Source organism: Erigeron canadensis, chromosome 3 (genome assembly GCF_010389155.1).
Source record: "Erigeron canadensis isolate Cc75 chromosome 3, C_canadensis_v1, whole genome shotgun sequence".
Classification (NCBI taxonomy): domain Eukaryota; kingdom Viridiplantae; phylum Streptophyta; class Magnoliopsida; order Asterales; family Asteraceae; genus Erigeron; species Erigeron canadensis.
This window is the reverse complement of record NC_057763.1, coordinates 43,127,089-43,142,177: the sequence shown is the minus strand read 5'-3', so window position 1 is coordinate 43,142,177 and position 15,089 is coordinate 43,127,089. Positions and strand designations below refer to the sequence as shown.

General features: G+C 33.2%; 1 protein-coding gene and 1 pseudogene across 1 annotated transcript; one reads left to right on the top strand and one right to left on the bottom strand.

Moving 5' to 3' along the window:
- Nucleotides 1-2,858: 2,858 nt before the first annotated feature.
- LOC122593782 (probable protein S-acyltransferase 12) lies at nucleotides 2,859-8,169 on the bottom strand. Its single transcript, XM_043766230.1, has 7 exons — nucleotides 7,721-8,169; nucleotides 4,450-4,663; nucleotides 3,946-4,037; nucleotides 3,732-3,858; nucleotides 3,560-3,645; nucleotides 3,336-3,401; nucleotides 2,859-3,209 (listed from the first exon to the last, which is right to left on the bottom strand). Exons 1-7 carry the CDS (start codon nucleotides 7,907-7,909, stop codon nucleotides 3,090-3,092), a joined length of 894 nt encoding a protein of 297 aa, XP_043622165.1. The 5' UTR covers nucleotides 7,910-8,169; the 3' UTR covers nucleotides 2,859-3,089.
- Nucleotides 8,170-12,003: 3,834 nt separating this feature from the next.
- On the top strand, nucleotides 12,004-14,744 carry LOC122592180 (annotated as a pseudogene).
- The last annotated feature ends 345 nt before the right edge of the window (nucleotides 14,745-15,089 follow it).

Genomic DNA, 15,089 nt, shown 5'->3' with positions numbered 1-15,089 from the left:
ATAAATAGTAAAATGAAGAATATGTACGTACGTGTATATATATAGATGTAGATGTCAGATGGAGAACGACCATTGACTGAATGCACATATATATGGTTGATTGTACGTTACAATGAGGTGGTTTTATATCTCATCACATTTCCATTTGGTTAGGTTAGGTTGTACTAGCTTATTGTATAGTAGCTTTTGTAAACGTAATTAATGGTCATGATCATATATCTTTTGATGATATGATTTTTACCAGTCCATTATATCTTTTTGGAAAGCGATTTGTACACAACTAATTTTTGTCGATACACGACTAACTGTGTTTTACAGTGTTGTACTGTACAACACCATAAAGCATATTTGGTAGTGTATCACCAAATAAAGTTTTTGTTTTTAATCTTTTTCAATTCATATATTAGTCAAGTACATATATACGAGTAGCTTGATAATGTTTGTCTCAATAATAATTAGGTCGACCTTAAACTTATAACACATGTATCTACATGAGGACGGACTTTATTTAAGATATCAAGCTTTAATTAAATACCTAACATATATTATCTTTAATTACTTGCTTTAATTTCTATTGAAACTACATTAATTTCCCAGTTGTCTAAACACGAAATAATCTTGGCCTAACATCGGATATATGCTTAGAAATAATCTTGGCGTAACGTCTTTTTACAGCTTTATCTTAAGCTGAGAGTTGAATCCGCAACCATTTGGTCAATTATAAAACACCTTATGTAGGCATTAGATAAGTTGGAACAATATCTAGCTTAATTGTTGTTTTGTATATAAAGAACAGCATGTCCAAAAAGTAACAACCACCATAAATTTTTGTTGATGGCAATCCAATTTAATTAGGTAATAATTAAAACATGGAGAAACCTTGGTACATTATGCTTTTTTTCAATTACGTTTCGTAGGTTTTGCCATGTTAAGTTGAAGTACTTTAAAATTAGTTGTTTTCGTTAGTTTTAGACTTTAATGCTGGCTTTACATTATTATCTACTAATAATAGAGAGGGTTGCTTAATTAGTTAATTGCATATATAGTTTTTCATTAGTTCTAATTGGTTTTAAAAAGTACATCTATATATGTATCTACAATACGCGTACAATTGAAAAAGTACATCGACATTTTAGAGTCTAAACTCTTATCGCGAGATTGTTATGAACATTAATTATCTCAACGTCGTATTATATCTCTAACATGGTTCATCCAATATCCGGTATATATCCAATTTGTATAGCTAGAAATATGGTCATTTGGAAGTATCATAGCTTTAAGTCCCGACAAGACCACAATTTTTGGAAAATCTTGTTGGAACCCAATTTTTGGAAAACTCTAGGATGACGACGATGGATAAGATGATTAAACCCTTATCCGAATTGGGTGCAAAGTGAACGTGACGTATCTCGTTTAACAAATTAAATTGTTAACTTTTCTCACTCGGTTTCTATTCCACCTAACTTCCTTTGTTTGCGTATGATCAATATATGATCAAAAGAATCATTGGTCACACGTACGAAGCAAATATCGAGAAAACTTGATTTGAACAAAATTGGAGTCGTGTGCGGTTTTTTGGCACAAGCAAGTTGGATTGCTAGCTAGAAAAGGATCAGAATTGTTGTTGTCTACATCATGTAGAATTCTTGGTCAGTTGTGCTAGTCAAGCCCAATTTTCTTCTGTGGACTTTAATTGCGACCATTGACTTGGTATCGCTTCATCTTTTCAATAGTACGTCATCGTTTTTTGATCATGGCTTATCCAAATTGTTTAGATTCGTACCGTAGTGCTGCTACAGTTTAATATCATTACTTCTTTGGTTTCAATATATGTAGTATATCTATATCTATACGTACCATTGAATTTATTTATTGCCACCTTAATTTGTCGATTGATTGTGCTTGATCTCTTTTGTAATTTGTAGCAATATTCATGAAAAAAATAATTGAACACAGACAATTATATGGTCATCAAAGCATGCGGTCACGTTCATTTTATGATGAAGACAACTTCCAAATCTCTAAACAAATCTTCTTCATCATATCTCAGTTAATTAATGGCGTAATAAGCAAATAAATGTTGGTTATAATTGGCACAAGTAAAATTAATTAATTTTAATGGAACTGATTTTATACATAACGTACATGTCGCATTGCAAGATAATATCATTTTCAGATCGAGGTGACAGCATAGAAAGTTTTCATTGTAATGGATACTCCATTATTTATGGCTTTTAACAAAAGATTAAAACCATATAATCTACTGCTCCTTTATAATGATTATTCACCCCCTATTTTAAAAAAGAGTAAGAAATTAATTAGATGAAAAATTACTAGATTGCCCTTAATAAACAACCCTTATAGAAAGGGTTATTAGATATTACCAAAATTACCCTTAATGAATTAATTTACACTTTAAACCCTTATCTTCTAAAATATCACTATCACCATGCATTGTATCAACTTACACGGTTAGATCACTCGACACCAATTGTCGATGTCATCGATCACCACCTGTCACCGACACCACTAAACTACCGTCGCCATCACCGCCGCCGCATTGCGCGGGTACAATGTTATCTTTGTTAGTATATTAAACTATTAAGTAAAGCCAAAAACTAAACAAGATAAAAATTTCAATTACAACACGAAATAATATCAAGCTAATGTGCCGACATATATCATTCATATATTAAAAGCAAATGAATGAATGAATGAATGAATGAAAAGGGAAAACTTATATGATTTGAACAAGTCAATAGCAACAATGATGCAAAAGTCAATTGGCTTACAAGGGGCCAATATGCACAAAAAGTTCACACACGCATCCATAATCATTAAATAAGGTAAGATGTCCCTTTACATTCGGTACTCAACTTCACATTCAAGCTATTTCATTATGTTCTTAATCACAATTTACACAAATGCGGAATATATCTGGTTACAAAACTTTTACTAATGTCAATACTACTTTCGGAAGAAATTGGAATGATGAATGATCTAATAACTTAACGTACATTTGTAATGACATTTTATATACGTGCCAACTTTTTTAAGCATGTTGGCTGGTACAAGGTTGGAAGTTAATACTATTGGGCTTCATCGTCCGAACATGTTGGGAAGTTTAAGCCATGTAGTGCAGGTATATTCTCTAAATCTTCCTTGGCAAAAACAGGCAGCAACCAAAGCGCCTTCGTTGTGCCAAAGACCTACAACACAGCATAACGTTTACATAGAACGTGATCGTGATGGATATAAATAAATGTTAAGAATCCCTCTTATTTAATATGCACTGATTAAGCAGATTGCAAGTTGAGAGGTTGAGTGCGAGTTACCTGCTCAAAATTCTTCTTCCGTCCCAAATCATATTTCCACCTTACAACTCCTTTCTTCTCATACACCTGTTACAAAAATAAAACAAAAAATACATAAGTAAAACTGAAAAAAGGGTTTAATTGTAGATGACAACCATCCACAACTTGCTATTGTATTAAATAAAGAAAAAGGGGGAATTCAACATCTAATAAATATATGAAAACCAAGGTTTCCTCATAATTACCTCCACGGAAGTAGTATTGCTCGATAGGAGAGACGCATGCATTATTATGAAACATAGTAGGCTTAGTGCAAAAGCCAAATTTAACACTGCATCAAGTTACAAAATCTATATGAATACGAGAAGCGGTATACGAGAGGTTTCAACTATAAGGTTGATAAAAATTGAAAGTTACCGAATGTCAAAAATGTAAGAGCAAGATCGCTTGGTGAGGTTGAGCGGCCTTTGGCTTCTTTAAAGAATTTCAAGAAACTTGGAAGTAATACTATAGTATTCATTGTTGTCTCCAGAAATGTATACAACTGTATTTTTTAAAAATTGGCTAATATTATAGTTCAATTTCACACATAGATGATTAGTCGATTTAAAAGGCAAGGCGAAGCGAATACCAGGAACAGAAGAAAATATTTATAGTTGCGTGCCCCGACACAGTTCACCACCCATACACAATGATGATCCATCTTCAATACACATCTTTGACCTGCAACATATATGCCAAGTCGTTATTGTGCATTACCAGCATCAAGGTCCAACTATGAGGGGTGTTCGGCATCGTGTTTTGGAAGTGATTATGTTATTTGGAATAATCATAGATAATTGGCTGTAACAAAACAGACTGCATGAGATAGTGTTTGGATGTGTGTGGAATTGTGAAAATTCGTTGTCGAGTATTTGGCTGATATTGGTTATTCAGGGACTTAAAAGACATATTATCAGAATCAACTCAGTTGCAGGTTTTCTGAAACTGATTATTTCACCCTGAAATAATCAGATAACCAAAACCAATCTCATGCCCAAACACTAGAAATTGATTGTATGTTAAGCAGATAACCACTTTCAAAATACAGTCTCAAAGACTCAAACAACCCCGAAATCCAGTAAATCTAACTTACAAACAGAGCAATGATGGCAGCGTGGTGGCTTCCCATTTCGACAATTACGGCAGTAGCTTAAAGCTTGTCTACTTTCCAGTACATCCATAGACGTAGAATCTGAAGTATCAGGTCCAGCTTCTAGATTTTCTTCTGATGTGGGTTTCCAGTTTTCAGGAACAGAGCCAGGGTCATGCGTAACTACCATGATATAACTCCATGTTAACAATACAAGCTGCAACATATGATATGATATTAAAAAAGCATGTTGTGTAATTCTTGGTCAACTATATATGTTAATTTCTTATAAAAAGGGTTGATCAAACTTTAGTAACTTTCTTGATTACACAAGATACAGACTGGTACTATTCGTCTATGAGACACGCAAGAGTACTTAAACACAACTGACCTAACTGCCATAACAGAAATAAAGGTCATGTAATCTAATCTCAATCCCCCCCTCTCAAGCTAAATGACAGGATCAACGAGTAAATTGGACCAGAATATCAAAAACAATAAGTAAATGGGCCTTAATTTGTGAAAACATCGGTAAGTTGCTCTATAGGGACTTATTCAGCAGAAACAGAATAAGATAGGACCATTTCACGAAGAAAACGTAAATCAATCTCCATGTGTCTGGTGTGGTGATCTAAACCTCAATTGGCTGACAAGTATGTAGTAGGAGCATTGTCACACCATAAAGTTTGTAGACTCACAAGTGAAAGTTACAAAAAATTCTACGATCAACTGGAGAACTAACCCAAAATCAAGATGTGAAAAAAATGTGTAACAAGAGATCATAAGACTTCCATAAACGATCCGTCTATGCCAGTACCCTAATACAAAGAAGAATCTCTTTACCGGAGGAAGATCAATAGGAGTCTGCATAAACTGAGACACCATACTAATTGAATATAGCTGTAGAAATGGGTTTACATAGCACAACACCACCCAATATCGTCATGGGCAGAGTACGGGGAAGGTGGGATGTAGACCCAAAATGGTAAAAATCAAGGAGATACCTCTCCTGACCCAAACGAAGAATATGTGAATCTGGTTTGCCCTCTGAGTAAATATATAACTGAGAAGTTAGTTGTTCAATCAAGTCTTTAATCTAAGAGAAGGGATTGCAAGCAATCATAATACGAGCGTATATGAGACGGAATATTGCGCACATCAACTCATGTATCACAGTGACATTTAGTAGGACCAAGGCAACCAAAGAGGAAGACACCTTGTCAAACCATGCAAGAGCACCTAAGAGTCTGTTTAAGGCCTAAATGGCTTCCTTTTAAACAGTAGCATGATGGGTGGAGGTTGTGCCATATAAGTAGCATCAGATACTTCTCCCAATTCACACCTGCTTGATAAATATCCCATCTTCTAGAAAAAACAACCAAAAGAATAAGCTTGGTGGTAGTGGATTCCACAACAAGACTAAAAGCCTTGAAAGATTCATAACCATTTGCCCCTTGTGACAACTAATAATAGTCTAATATGGACTGTACTCAATCTTATGCACGTATGGTACAACATTAGCACGTAAGCATGTTCAAGTACCAAGGTCTAGTTAGCAATTAACACAAAACAATCAATTAGTAAAAAACTATACCATGCCGGACATTACTTGTTTGAGAAAATAGTGGCAGACTCATTCAAGAAGATGATAGTTGAGAAACATCGTAAAGAATATGTGGAATGTAATTGAGTTGGTGAGATACTGAGATTGCTATGTAGTGTTATCTTCTTTAGCCTGGAGATTGTAATCAGAAGGATGAAAAGGCATAGACAATGATGACATCACAGTGTATAATTGCTAACGGCTTCTTATACAGAGAAAGTTATATAAAATGGAGTCAGGTAGATAACCAAGCCGAGTAATCGAGTATTCCAAAATTACGGTGTAATATGATTAAAGAAATGTGCGGCATTGGAGGCTGACAAAGAACAGAGATTGCCTGAAATAGGGAGAATGTAATGGAGCAAATTCATGGCCACGTCCATCCCACAAAAGAATACTATAAAAGAATAAATCTATTAACAAACCAAAATGTAAGAATTGCAGAGTACACGCCTACATGGATCATGACTGATAGTGTGATAGATTAAAGATCTTTAGTAGGACGATGAATAACTAATTTATGGTAAAGTACGAGAAAGATACTTGTAAGATAAGAGTAGATTGTCTGATACATATAAACTGAAATGACATACCATTTTGAACAATGACACTATATGAACCTGTGTGGATCAGATGACTCATATTTACACCACTCGTGGGGAATATTATTCTTAAGATCATTTGCTAAAAAGCGATTAACACCTAAGCACCGCCATGCTATGGGTCAACTGTATAACAATGGAAACAGCACCGGGCAGTGTGTCCTTAGCTATAATCTATCCAGCCCAAAGCACTGTTTCTTTGCATGACCACATAGATTGCCTAGTCCAACATCACCAAGCACGTTTTTGACATAAATATATTAAGTCATCTTCAGGTTTTTCCATAGTCTGGTGTTAACTATGCTACTATGTGTTGCTGAGTCAACTATTATAACATAAAAATAAGGTGACATGGCACCGGTATATTATATACACTATCAGTAACTAGACTTGAACAAAATCAAAATTTCCTTTCTTGTTGATGAAAATACCCAATTTCAAACCACTAGATAGCATCTGATAAAATTATTATCTAATTCTTTAAACAACTTGTATCCGTAAATTATTGAGAGATAATTAGACTTAACAATGTGTTTTCGCTATCTATAACATTCGTAGTAGGCATTGTTTAAGACTTTACACGACGACTGTTACTTACAAACGAGCAAGATCCACTTCAATCAATTGTAAGCCTTAATAATCCGATGTATCTATCTATAATACAATAAAGGTCCCCATACATACATACGGATCCCCAATGCATATTACGCATATTTACAATATCGAATGAAATCGCATACTGTCTTCTAAACCACCCGTTGATCTTACTCTACATCAACGATTTAACACCCGAATACCAGACTATCATTAGTTCCTAAATCCTTAACTACCAAACTAACTTTAATAACCTATCATAAATGGCACATACATTATTATCATTTACCCAATATTAATCTTGAACAGCGAGTTAGTGGTTAGCTATTGAGAGGCCACAGTGACATCCAATTGGGCATAATCACATAAACTTACTACGATAATCGATTTCAATCCATTTTGGCAGATAAACAGTGCAGTATCAAACAAATTGAAAAGGATTTAAGTAAAAGGTAATCAGAGCAGAAGCACTTACAAGTAGATGAAAGACGATAATTATGACAACAAAACCAACAGATGTAAAACCACCATGTGATAGTTGTGGGCCCAAAGTAAGAACAACAACAACATAGTACGAAACACCAATAATTGCGGCAACAAGAAAGATCATTAAGTATCCAAGAAACTTAAGCCCTGAACATAACTTAAACAAGTTGATATCCATTGAACTACCACGCCGCCGATTTATAAACAAACTACTAGTGTCCAACGGTCGCCGTGTTGTTGTGGTTGTTTGTGGAAATAAACGTTTCAAGTATATGTTATTAGTTGAAGTTGCCAGCGTGATTTATCTGATATTGATATAGATATTTTTATCAAGATTATGTATATGTATATATGGTTAACGGAGAATGTTCCGGCGAAATAACGGGGTTGAGGGAAAGGAATAGAAAAATAAAACGAGGAAGTCGACTGGTCGAGTTGGTTGGATTCGCATTTTAGACTTGGGAAGTGATATATCTCGCCATCTACACCAATTCACTAGTTTATTTCTACCAATAAACTAAAACATGATTGACATATTCTTGAAATAATACGTGGTGTAATTTTTATATTTTTGAAATGATACGTGGTGTAATCCTTGATTAATATGTGTCCTTTTAATTTATCTATTTTATTAAATTACATTTTTAAATTCTATATAAATTCAATTTCTTCATTAGACTTAGAATTAAACTGTAATTATTAACTTATACATACAAAACACATTATATTAATTTTTTTTCTCATTAATAATTATGTCTTTTTTTCCTTCTCAGTTTTTCAACTTCTATTACTTATATTATTTATAATAAGTTAATAACATGAAAACTTTAAAAATTGAGTTTACGATCTGAAATCACAAGGCTATTTGTCGACATCCTCTATGCTTACAATTTTCAATTTTGATGTCATTTTAAAATTTTAAAGCAAATACAAACCTTTAACTAAACATATATTATATTTATCATTACTATTTATTATAATTTAGTTTCGATCATCGGTTTATTTTAACCACAATTTATTTCATACTTACAAATCATGTATGAGGCATATTCAAATTTTTTCTATAATACAATCTCTATAGATATCGTACATCATACGGATATTATGACTAGTTGTGTTATAAAATAGATATTGTTGTATATTGCTAAAAAGTTATGTAAATTTATCACTCTATTTAGATTTTCACATTATTTAAGGGGAAATTATTTAAAATAAAGAGATTGGGGTAGTATAAGAAAAAGAATTCGACCATCTTTAATCCACCACACTGAATCTCAGTCTATTAATATCACGTCTGCAATACATTGACTCACCATACTCACTGAATTACTTTTATCATTAACCCCACATTAAAATCCTAGTTTATTAGTACCATGTCATCATTTATATTAATATTAAAGTCACATTATATTAAATGTAAAAAACATAATATCAATAGAAAAGTTTCATTAACTAATAATTTAAAACCATAAACAAAAATAATAATTTAAAACGATAGAATTTTAAAAACTTACGGTTACAAAACCATATTTTAAATTTTTTAAAAGTTATACCTTATTTGTAAACACATAATACCTTAGGGTCTAAAAGTGAACAAATGTAAAATAATAGTACATAAAGGGGATAAAGTCATTAAAATGTAATATACTTTCATAAAATAGTCATTTTGTGTAACATATTTTTTTTTTTTCATATAAATCACTTTATTTTTTATTTTTAACATAAAGTATAACATACTTTCAAAAAAATAGTCACTTTATATAATCTACTTTATTTTTAGTCGTATAATATATTTGTATCAAATGGTTCCAATGTTTAGATTAACTAAACTACATACTCAAAAATCATCAAAAATATACTCTTTCTATCTCATTAGAAGTGTTCAATATTAAATTTTCAAAGTCTTTCTTTTAAAATTTTAACTTTAACTGAGTTTTAGATGTGTTTTCAACGGTGTGACTTTCATCGAATGTTATATTTTAACATAAAGTATAACATACTTTTAAAAAAATAGTCACCTTATATAATCTACTTTATTTTTAGTCGTATAATATATTTTTATCAAATGGTTCCAATGTTTAGATTAACTAAACTACATACTCAAAAATCATCAAAAATATACTCTTTCTATCTCATTAGAAGTGTCCAATATTAAATTTTCAAAGTCTTTCTTTTGTAATTTTAACTTTAAATATATTTGTTTGTGTTATATAATAATTGATAAAGTTATATAACTTGACTGACTTTTAGATGTGTTTTCAACGGTGTGACTTTCATCGAATGTTATATAACACAATTAAATTTTGCTCATGTTTTTTGCTCTTGAGTCTTGACCGAATAGAATTAGATTTTGCTGCTTCTTTTTTTACCGACTAAGAAGTTCACCAAACCAAAATAAAAAGGGTGTTTCTTTCTTATTATTGTTTATGAATATATAAGAAAAATAGAATCAAAATGCTAATGGAAATCTTTCTACCAAAGTTTGGGTTATTATTATTATTTATATTTTTGTAACTTTGGTAGAGTTGGGATAGTAGTAGAAATACTACATTTAGGATTTATACATATCACGATTACGATTTATTAGTATCTACATAGGATAGTAATAGTAATAGTAATAATATAATTTTAGTTATTATTAAAAAGGTATATTTTTAATAGATATGCCTAAAAAAAACACTTGTCTTTTTAATATAATTTTTAATATAATGTCATGTGTCATTTAATGGATGCTACAATATTGTTTTAGTTTATTGGTGTATATGTATATATATATATATATATATTAGTAATAAGGCAGTGTCTGTGACGGCGACGGTATGGTAGTGGGGAACGACTGTTGATAGTAAATGTGGCGTCGAGTGGTGTGGATAAATGATGTAAAAGTGTTTGATATAAAGAGTTAATGAAGATATTTTATAAGATAAAAGACTGATAGTGTAATATAATCATTAAAAGTATTTTAGACATTTTTTCCCATATAACTTTCAACATGAAACTATTATGTTTATTAGATAGTAAGTATAGATATTTAAGATTTGAACTTGGAACATTTATGCATTTACCAAAAGCCACCGTCCATGTTGTTTTGTTTAATTATATATGACATAGAATCCGTTCTCGAGACTTAATAACTAAGAACTTAATGTATTAAGTTAAATTTTATTTTTATATTTAATATTAACCGTTAATTATTTATTTTTTACATAATACATTTAGACATTTAATATATTTTTATTAAAAAAATGCCCTTAATTAATTAATGTTTCACCCATAGTTCACGTTTTTGTACATCAATAGTAATAAATTATAAGTTAACCCCTAAAACACGTACATAGACTATATTGTGTCACTCTATACGTTAAGCTATTTTAATTATAGATTTAAATTAAATAAGATATATGCATGACACATCAATCATTTGAAAACGTTACAGACTACACGCAGAAGTGTACGTAATCGCACGGCCAATATTACATACATACTTACCACATACTTCTAATATACTTACGGGTGTTTAAACACTCATCACGGGAAGTATACATTAAGACTTCCAATATGATACTTTGATTTTTCAGGTCAAATAATACATTTTTATACAATCTGTGTAAAAATAAATACTTAGGTTCTGACCGGTCACGGTCCAACTGGATATTTTAAAAAATCCGGTTCGATAGATCCCGGTTTAATAGTAGAATGTGAATCGGACCGGTATTCAAACCGGTGTGAACCGGGTCAAAGAAAGTCAATGTCTTTATTTTTTGTTTCTCATCAATTTTTTAGTAAAAAAAAGGTCAAATAAACTGATGTATGCCTTAATTTTCTATGAATACTAACCCTAATATTCCTAATCATTCTTTTGATCAATGTTTTGTTGACCATCACCACCAGTGTTTGACGAGATCTATGTAAAGAAAGACTGGGAGAGGGGGAAAAAAAGCCTATGTGGCAGGATAATTGATGTTAGAACTTAATATTGTTAAATTGATGTTAAGTTTAAATTAGAGTTCTTGTGATATTATTTTGATATATGTAACCTTCGTCATAAACCCGGTCCAACTTCGATCCGACCAATCCAACCGGTCCGATCAGTAAAATTTTGTGATCCCGGTTCAGTGTCCGGTCCGGTTTTTTAAAACATCGAATGTTTATACCGAATTGATGAATGTATATAAAGGTTCTTTCTCTCTATATATAATAATAACTTATATATATAAATATATCCTCAATTAAAATAGTGTATAGATTTCATCATATAAAGGCCGATCGACCATGGACACTACTAGTGCACTTTATGCTCGTTCGCCTTCTTCATCTTCTTCCATAGTTTCCTTCCCTAACAACGTCGTCCCTCGAAACCAAAACAATAATAATTCACCGCCATGCCACCAAAAACTCCAATTTCTACTCCAAAGCCAGCCACACCATCCGTGGGCTAGCTTACTCCATTTTCTGGAAAATAATTACTATTAACAACCACGATGAAAACGGATTCGCTTTAACTTGGGCCGATGGACACTTTCTCCAAAACCCGGACAAACCCGTCCTTAAAGATATCCAACCCTTCTTGGACCCGAAAACACTAATCATCATCCTGTCGACGTCACTAATGACTGGTTTTACATTGTTCATTAACCAAGACGTTTATGTTGGGAGACGGCTCAGGTCCTGCAAAAGCTTTAATTTAGCCACAAACTCGGTGAAAATTTTTTTGAAACGGTAATTTGGGGAGGGTGTTTTGTCAAACAAGTTTTCGAAAAAAAAAATTATAGAACAGGGTAAACTGGCTTTTGAAAAGCCAGGTTCAAAAAAGTTGGCTCGAAACCGGTATTTCAAAAGCCGGCTTCGAAAAAGGACACCCGAAACCGGCTTTTCAAAAGCCGGGTTCAGGCTTTGCAGAATGATGTGACAAGCTAGCAGGAGAGTACATAAAGGCTACAGTGGTCCTTTGCACAAATTTCGAAACCGGCTTTTCAAAAACCGGTTTTAAAACTAGTATATATATAACACACATATAAACTAGTATGTATATACCCCACACACACATAATTCGTTTCCTAGCAGTCTCAAAATAGATTTGCGATATTTTTAAAATCCATGTATAGTGAATCAAAATATGACACAAGATAAGTGACCTAACAGGGTTGTACTTAAAATCCATTTTGTGATATTTTTAAAGATGACAAACGAATCGAAGGACGTTGCTGGGAAAGTCGCAGGTACAACAGAGAACATAGCCGAAAAGGCAAAAGAAAAGGCACAAGATGCATGGAAGGCTGCTAAAGACGCTGCCCAGAAAGTGAACGAAAATGTGTCTGAAAAAGCCGATGATGCTGCTGATGCCGTAAAAGAAAATATTGATGTTGCCAAACGCAAAATCTCTAAAGATTAGATTTATTTGTTGCATACTTAGGTGTTTTATTTGATTATGAAACTTCAATACCTTACAAGCTCACTTTCTAAATCTTACGTTGTCTATAAAACTAATATATATATCGAATCTTTTGTTCATGAATGACCCCATGAGTGTATATGCAATTGTATCTTTATTAGTTTCTCTGTTATGAAGCCATCCATTCCCCACTGTAGCTAGTTATATATACAAGATTCGAAACCGGTTTTTGAAAAGCCGGTTTCGAAGTTTGTGCGTTCGACCACTGTAGCTCGTCATCGCCTTGTCACATCATTCTGCAAAGCCTGAACCCGGCTTTTGAAAAGCCGGTTTCGGGTGTCCTTTTTCGAAGCCGGCTTTTGAAATACCGGTTTCGAGCCAACTTTTTTGAACTCGGCTTTTCAAAAGCCGGTTTACCCCGTTCTATAAAAAAAAATTTTGAAAACTTGTTTGACAAAACACCCTCCCCAAATCACTGTTTCAAAAAAATTTTCAAACTCGGTCATCTGGCTAACCGGGGCCAACAGCCTTCATTCGGCTGGCTGTGATAGGGCCAGAGAAGCTCATATTCATGGTCTGGAAACACTGTTTACATTCCCACTACTAATGGGGTTGTAGAAATGGGTTCTTATCATTTGATTTATAACACTCCCGGTAATTTAGCCAACCAAGTCCGGTCGTTGTTTGGTGCAGGATCTTCTTCCCCTTCTGCTTCTTCATCTTCTCATAATGGAACTTTACCGATGAAGATTATTAAGACAACAGACGATGATGATCAAGAACGACAACACGTGATGCCGCCAGAAGACGAAAGTATCAGCCTTACTGATTGCATGAGTACCGATGTAACCCAGCAACAACCACAGCCAGCTGTGAATAATTAAGAAATTGAGACAAAAAACAACCATAAATATTAATTTCCCTAAATGTTCGGATTCTGATCACTGCCAACTACTTCTTGCAACAGCCAGGCAAAAACAACAAGGGGCTGTACGTACTGCTTAAAAGAAAAGGAAGGGACAATGATGCGGCGCCAGTCAACCATGTTGAAGCCGAGCGCCAACGTCGTGAGAAACTAAACCAACGTTTCTACACGCTTCGGTCCGTAGTCCCAAATGTGTCCAAAATGGACAAAAGCATCATTACTGGCTGACGCCGTATGTTACATCAATCAACTCAAACACAAAGTTGAATTACTCGAGCTAGTCGCAACTTCGAGGAGTGCGTGCCAACGGCCATCCGAAGCCAAAGAAAGTAGTAGTGAAGGTCGAAACAGCACATCAGAATAATCTCATCGATTCTTGTACCTTGGGTTACGAATCAAAATCTGCTTCTAGCAGGAAAATAAAAGCCACAAATGATAAGATGGATAGTAATGAAGTGGAAGTGAAAATGATGGGCGAAGATGCGATGATAAGAGTACAATCGACCAACAACGTGAACAGCTGGCCAGCCGCCAAATTGATGGATGCGTTGAAAGAAATGGACGCAAAAGTGCACCATGCAAGCATGTCATGTGTTGATGATATTATGCTTCAAGATGTTGTGACTCGATCGAATTCCTGCGGGAGTCACCGAAGATGAAGTTAAATATCATCTTCTTACCAGATTAAGTCACTGATTTATTTTCCGGCCTATGTATCATGTTATCATTTCATCATGTATATTTAATTTGTTTATTTTTCTCCCATTAATGCTTGTAATTAATAATGGTATTTGGTTCGACTAATTATGCTTGATGTGGTCTTAATTTTAAGGGTTAAATATTTTAACAAAAGATACATATCATTAAAATCTGTACTGTATATGTCTGAAAAGAAAATCAAGATTAAATCAATATGCAAAATGAGGAAAAATAATAAACCGTATGCATCATAATTAAATTGATTTGACTTAATTAGTCTAAATTATTTATGAAGTTTTAAACATACATTAGTCATCACATGTTTGGCTGATATATATATGT

Excerpts from the sequence above, each read along its gene's own strand:
- LOC122593782 (XM_043766230.1), bottom strand. The coding sequence starts at position 7,909 with ATGGATATCAACTTGTTTAAGTTATGTTCAGGGCTTAAGTTTCTTGGA. Across the intron at positions 4,038-4,449 it reads CTGCCATCATTGCTCTGTTT|GTCAAAGATGTGTATTGAAG; the intron begins GTAAGTTAGATT and ends TATATGTTGCAG. Across the intron at positions 3,210-3,335 it reads GGAAGAAGAATTTTGAGCAG|GTCTTTGGCACAACGAAGGC; the intron begins GTAACTCGCACT and ends GCTGTGTTGTAG.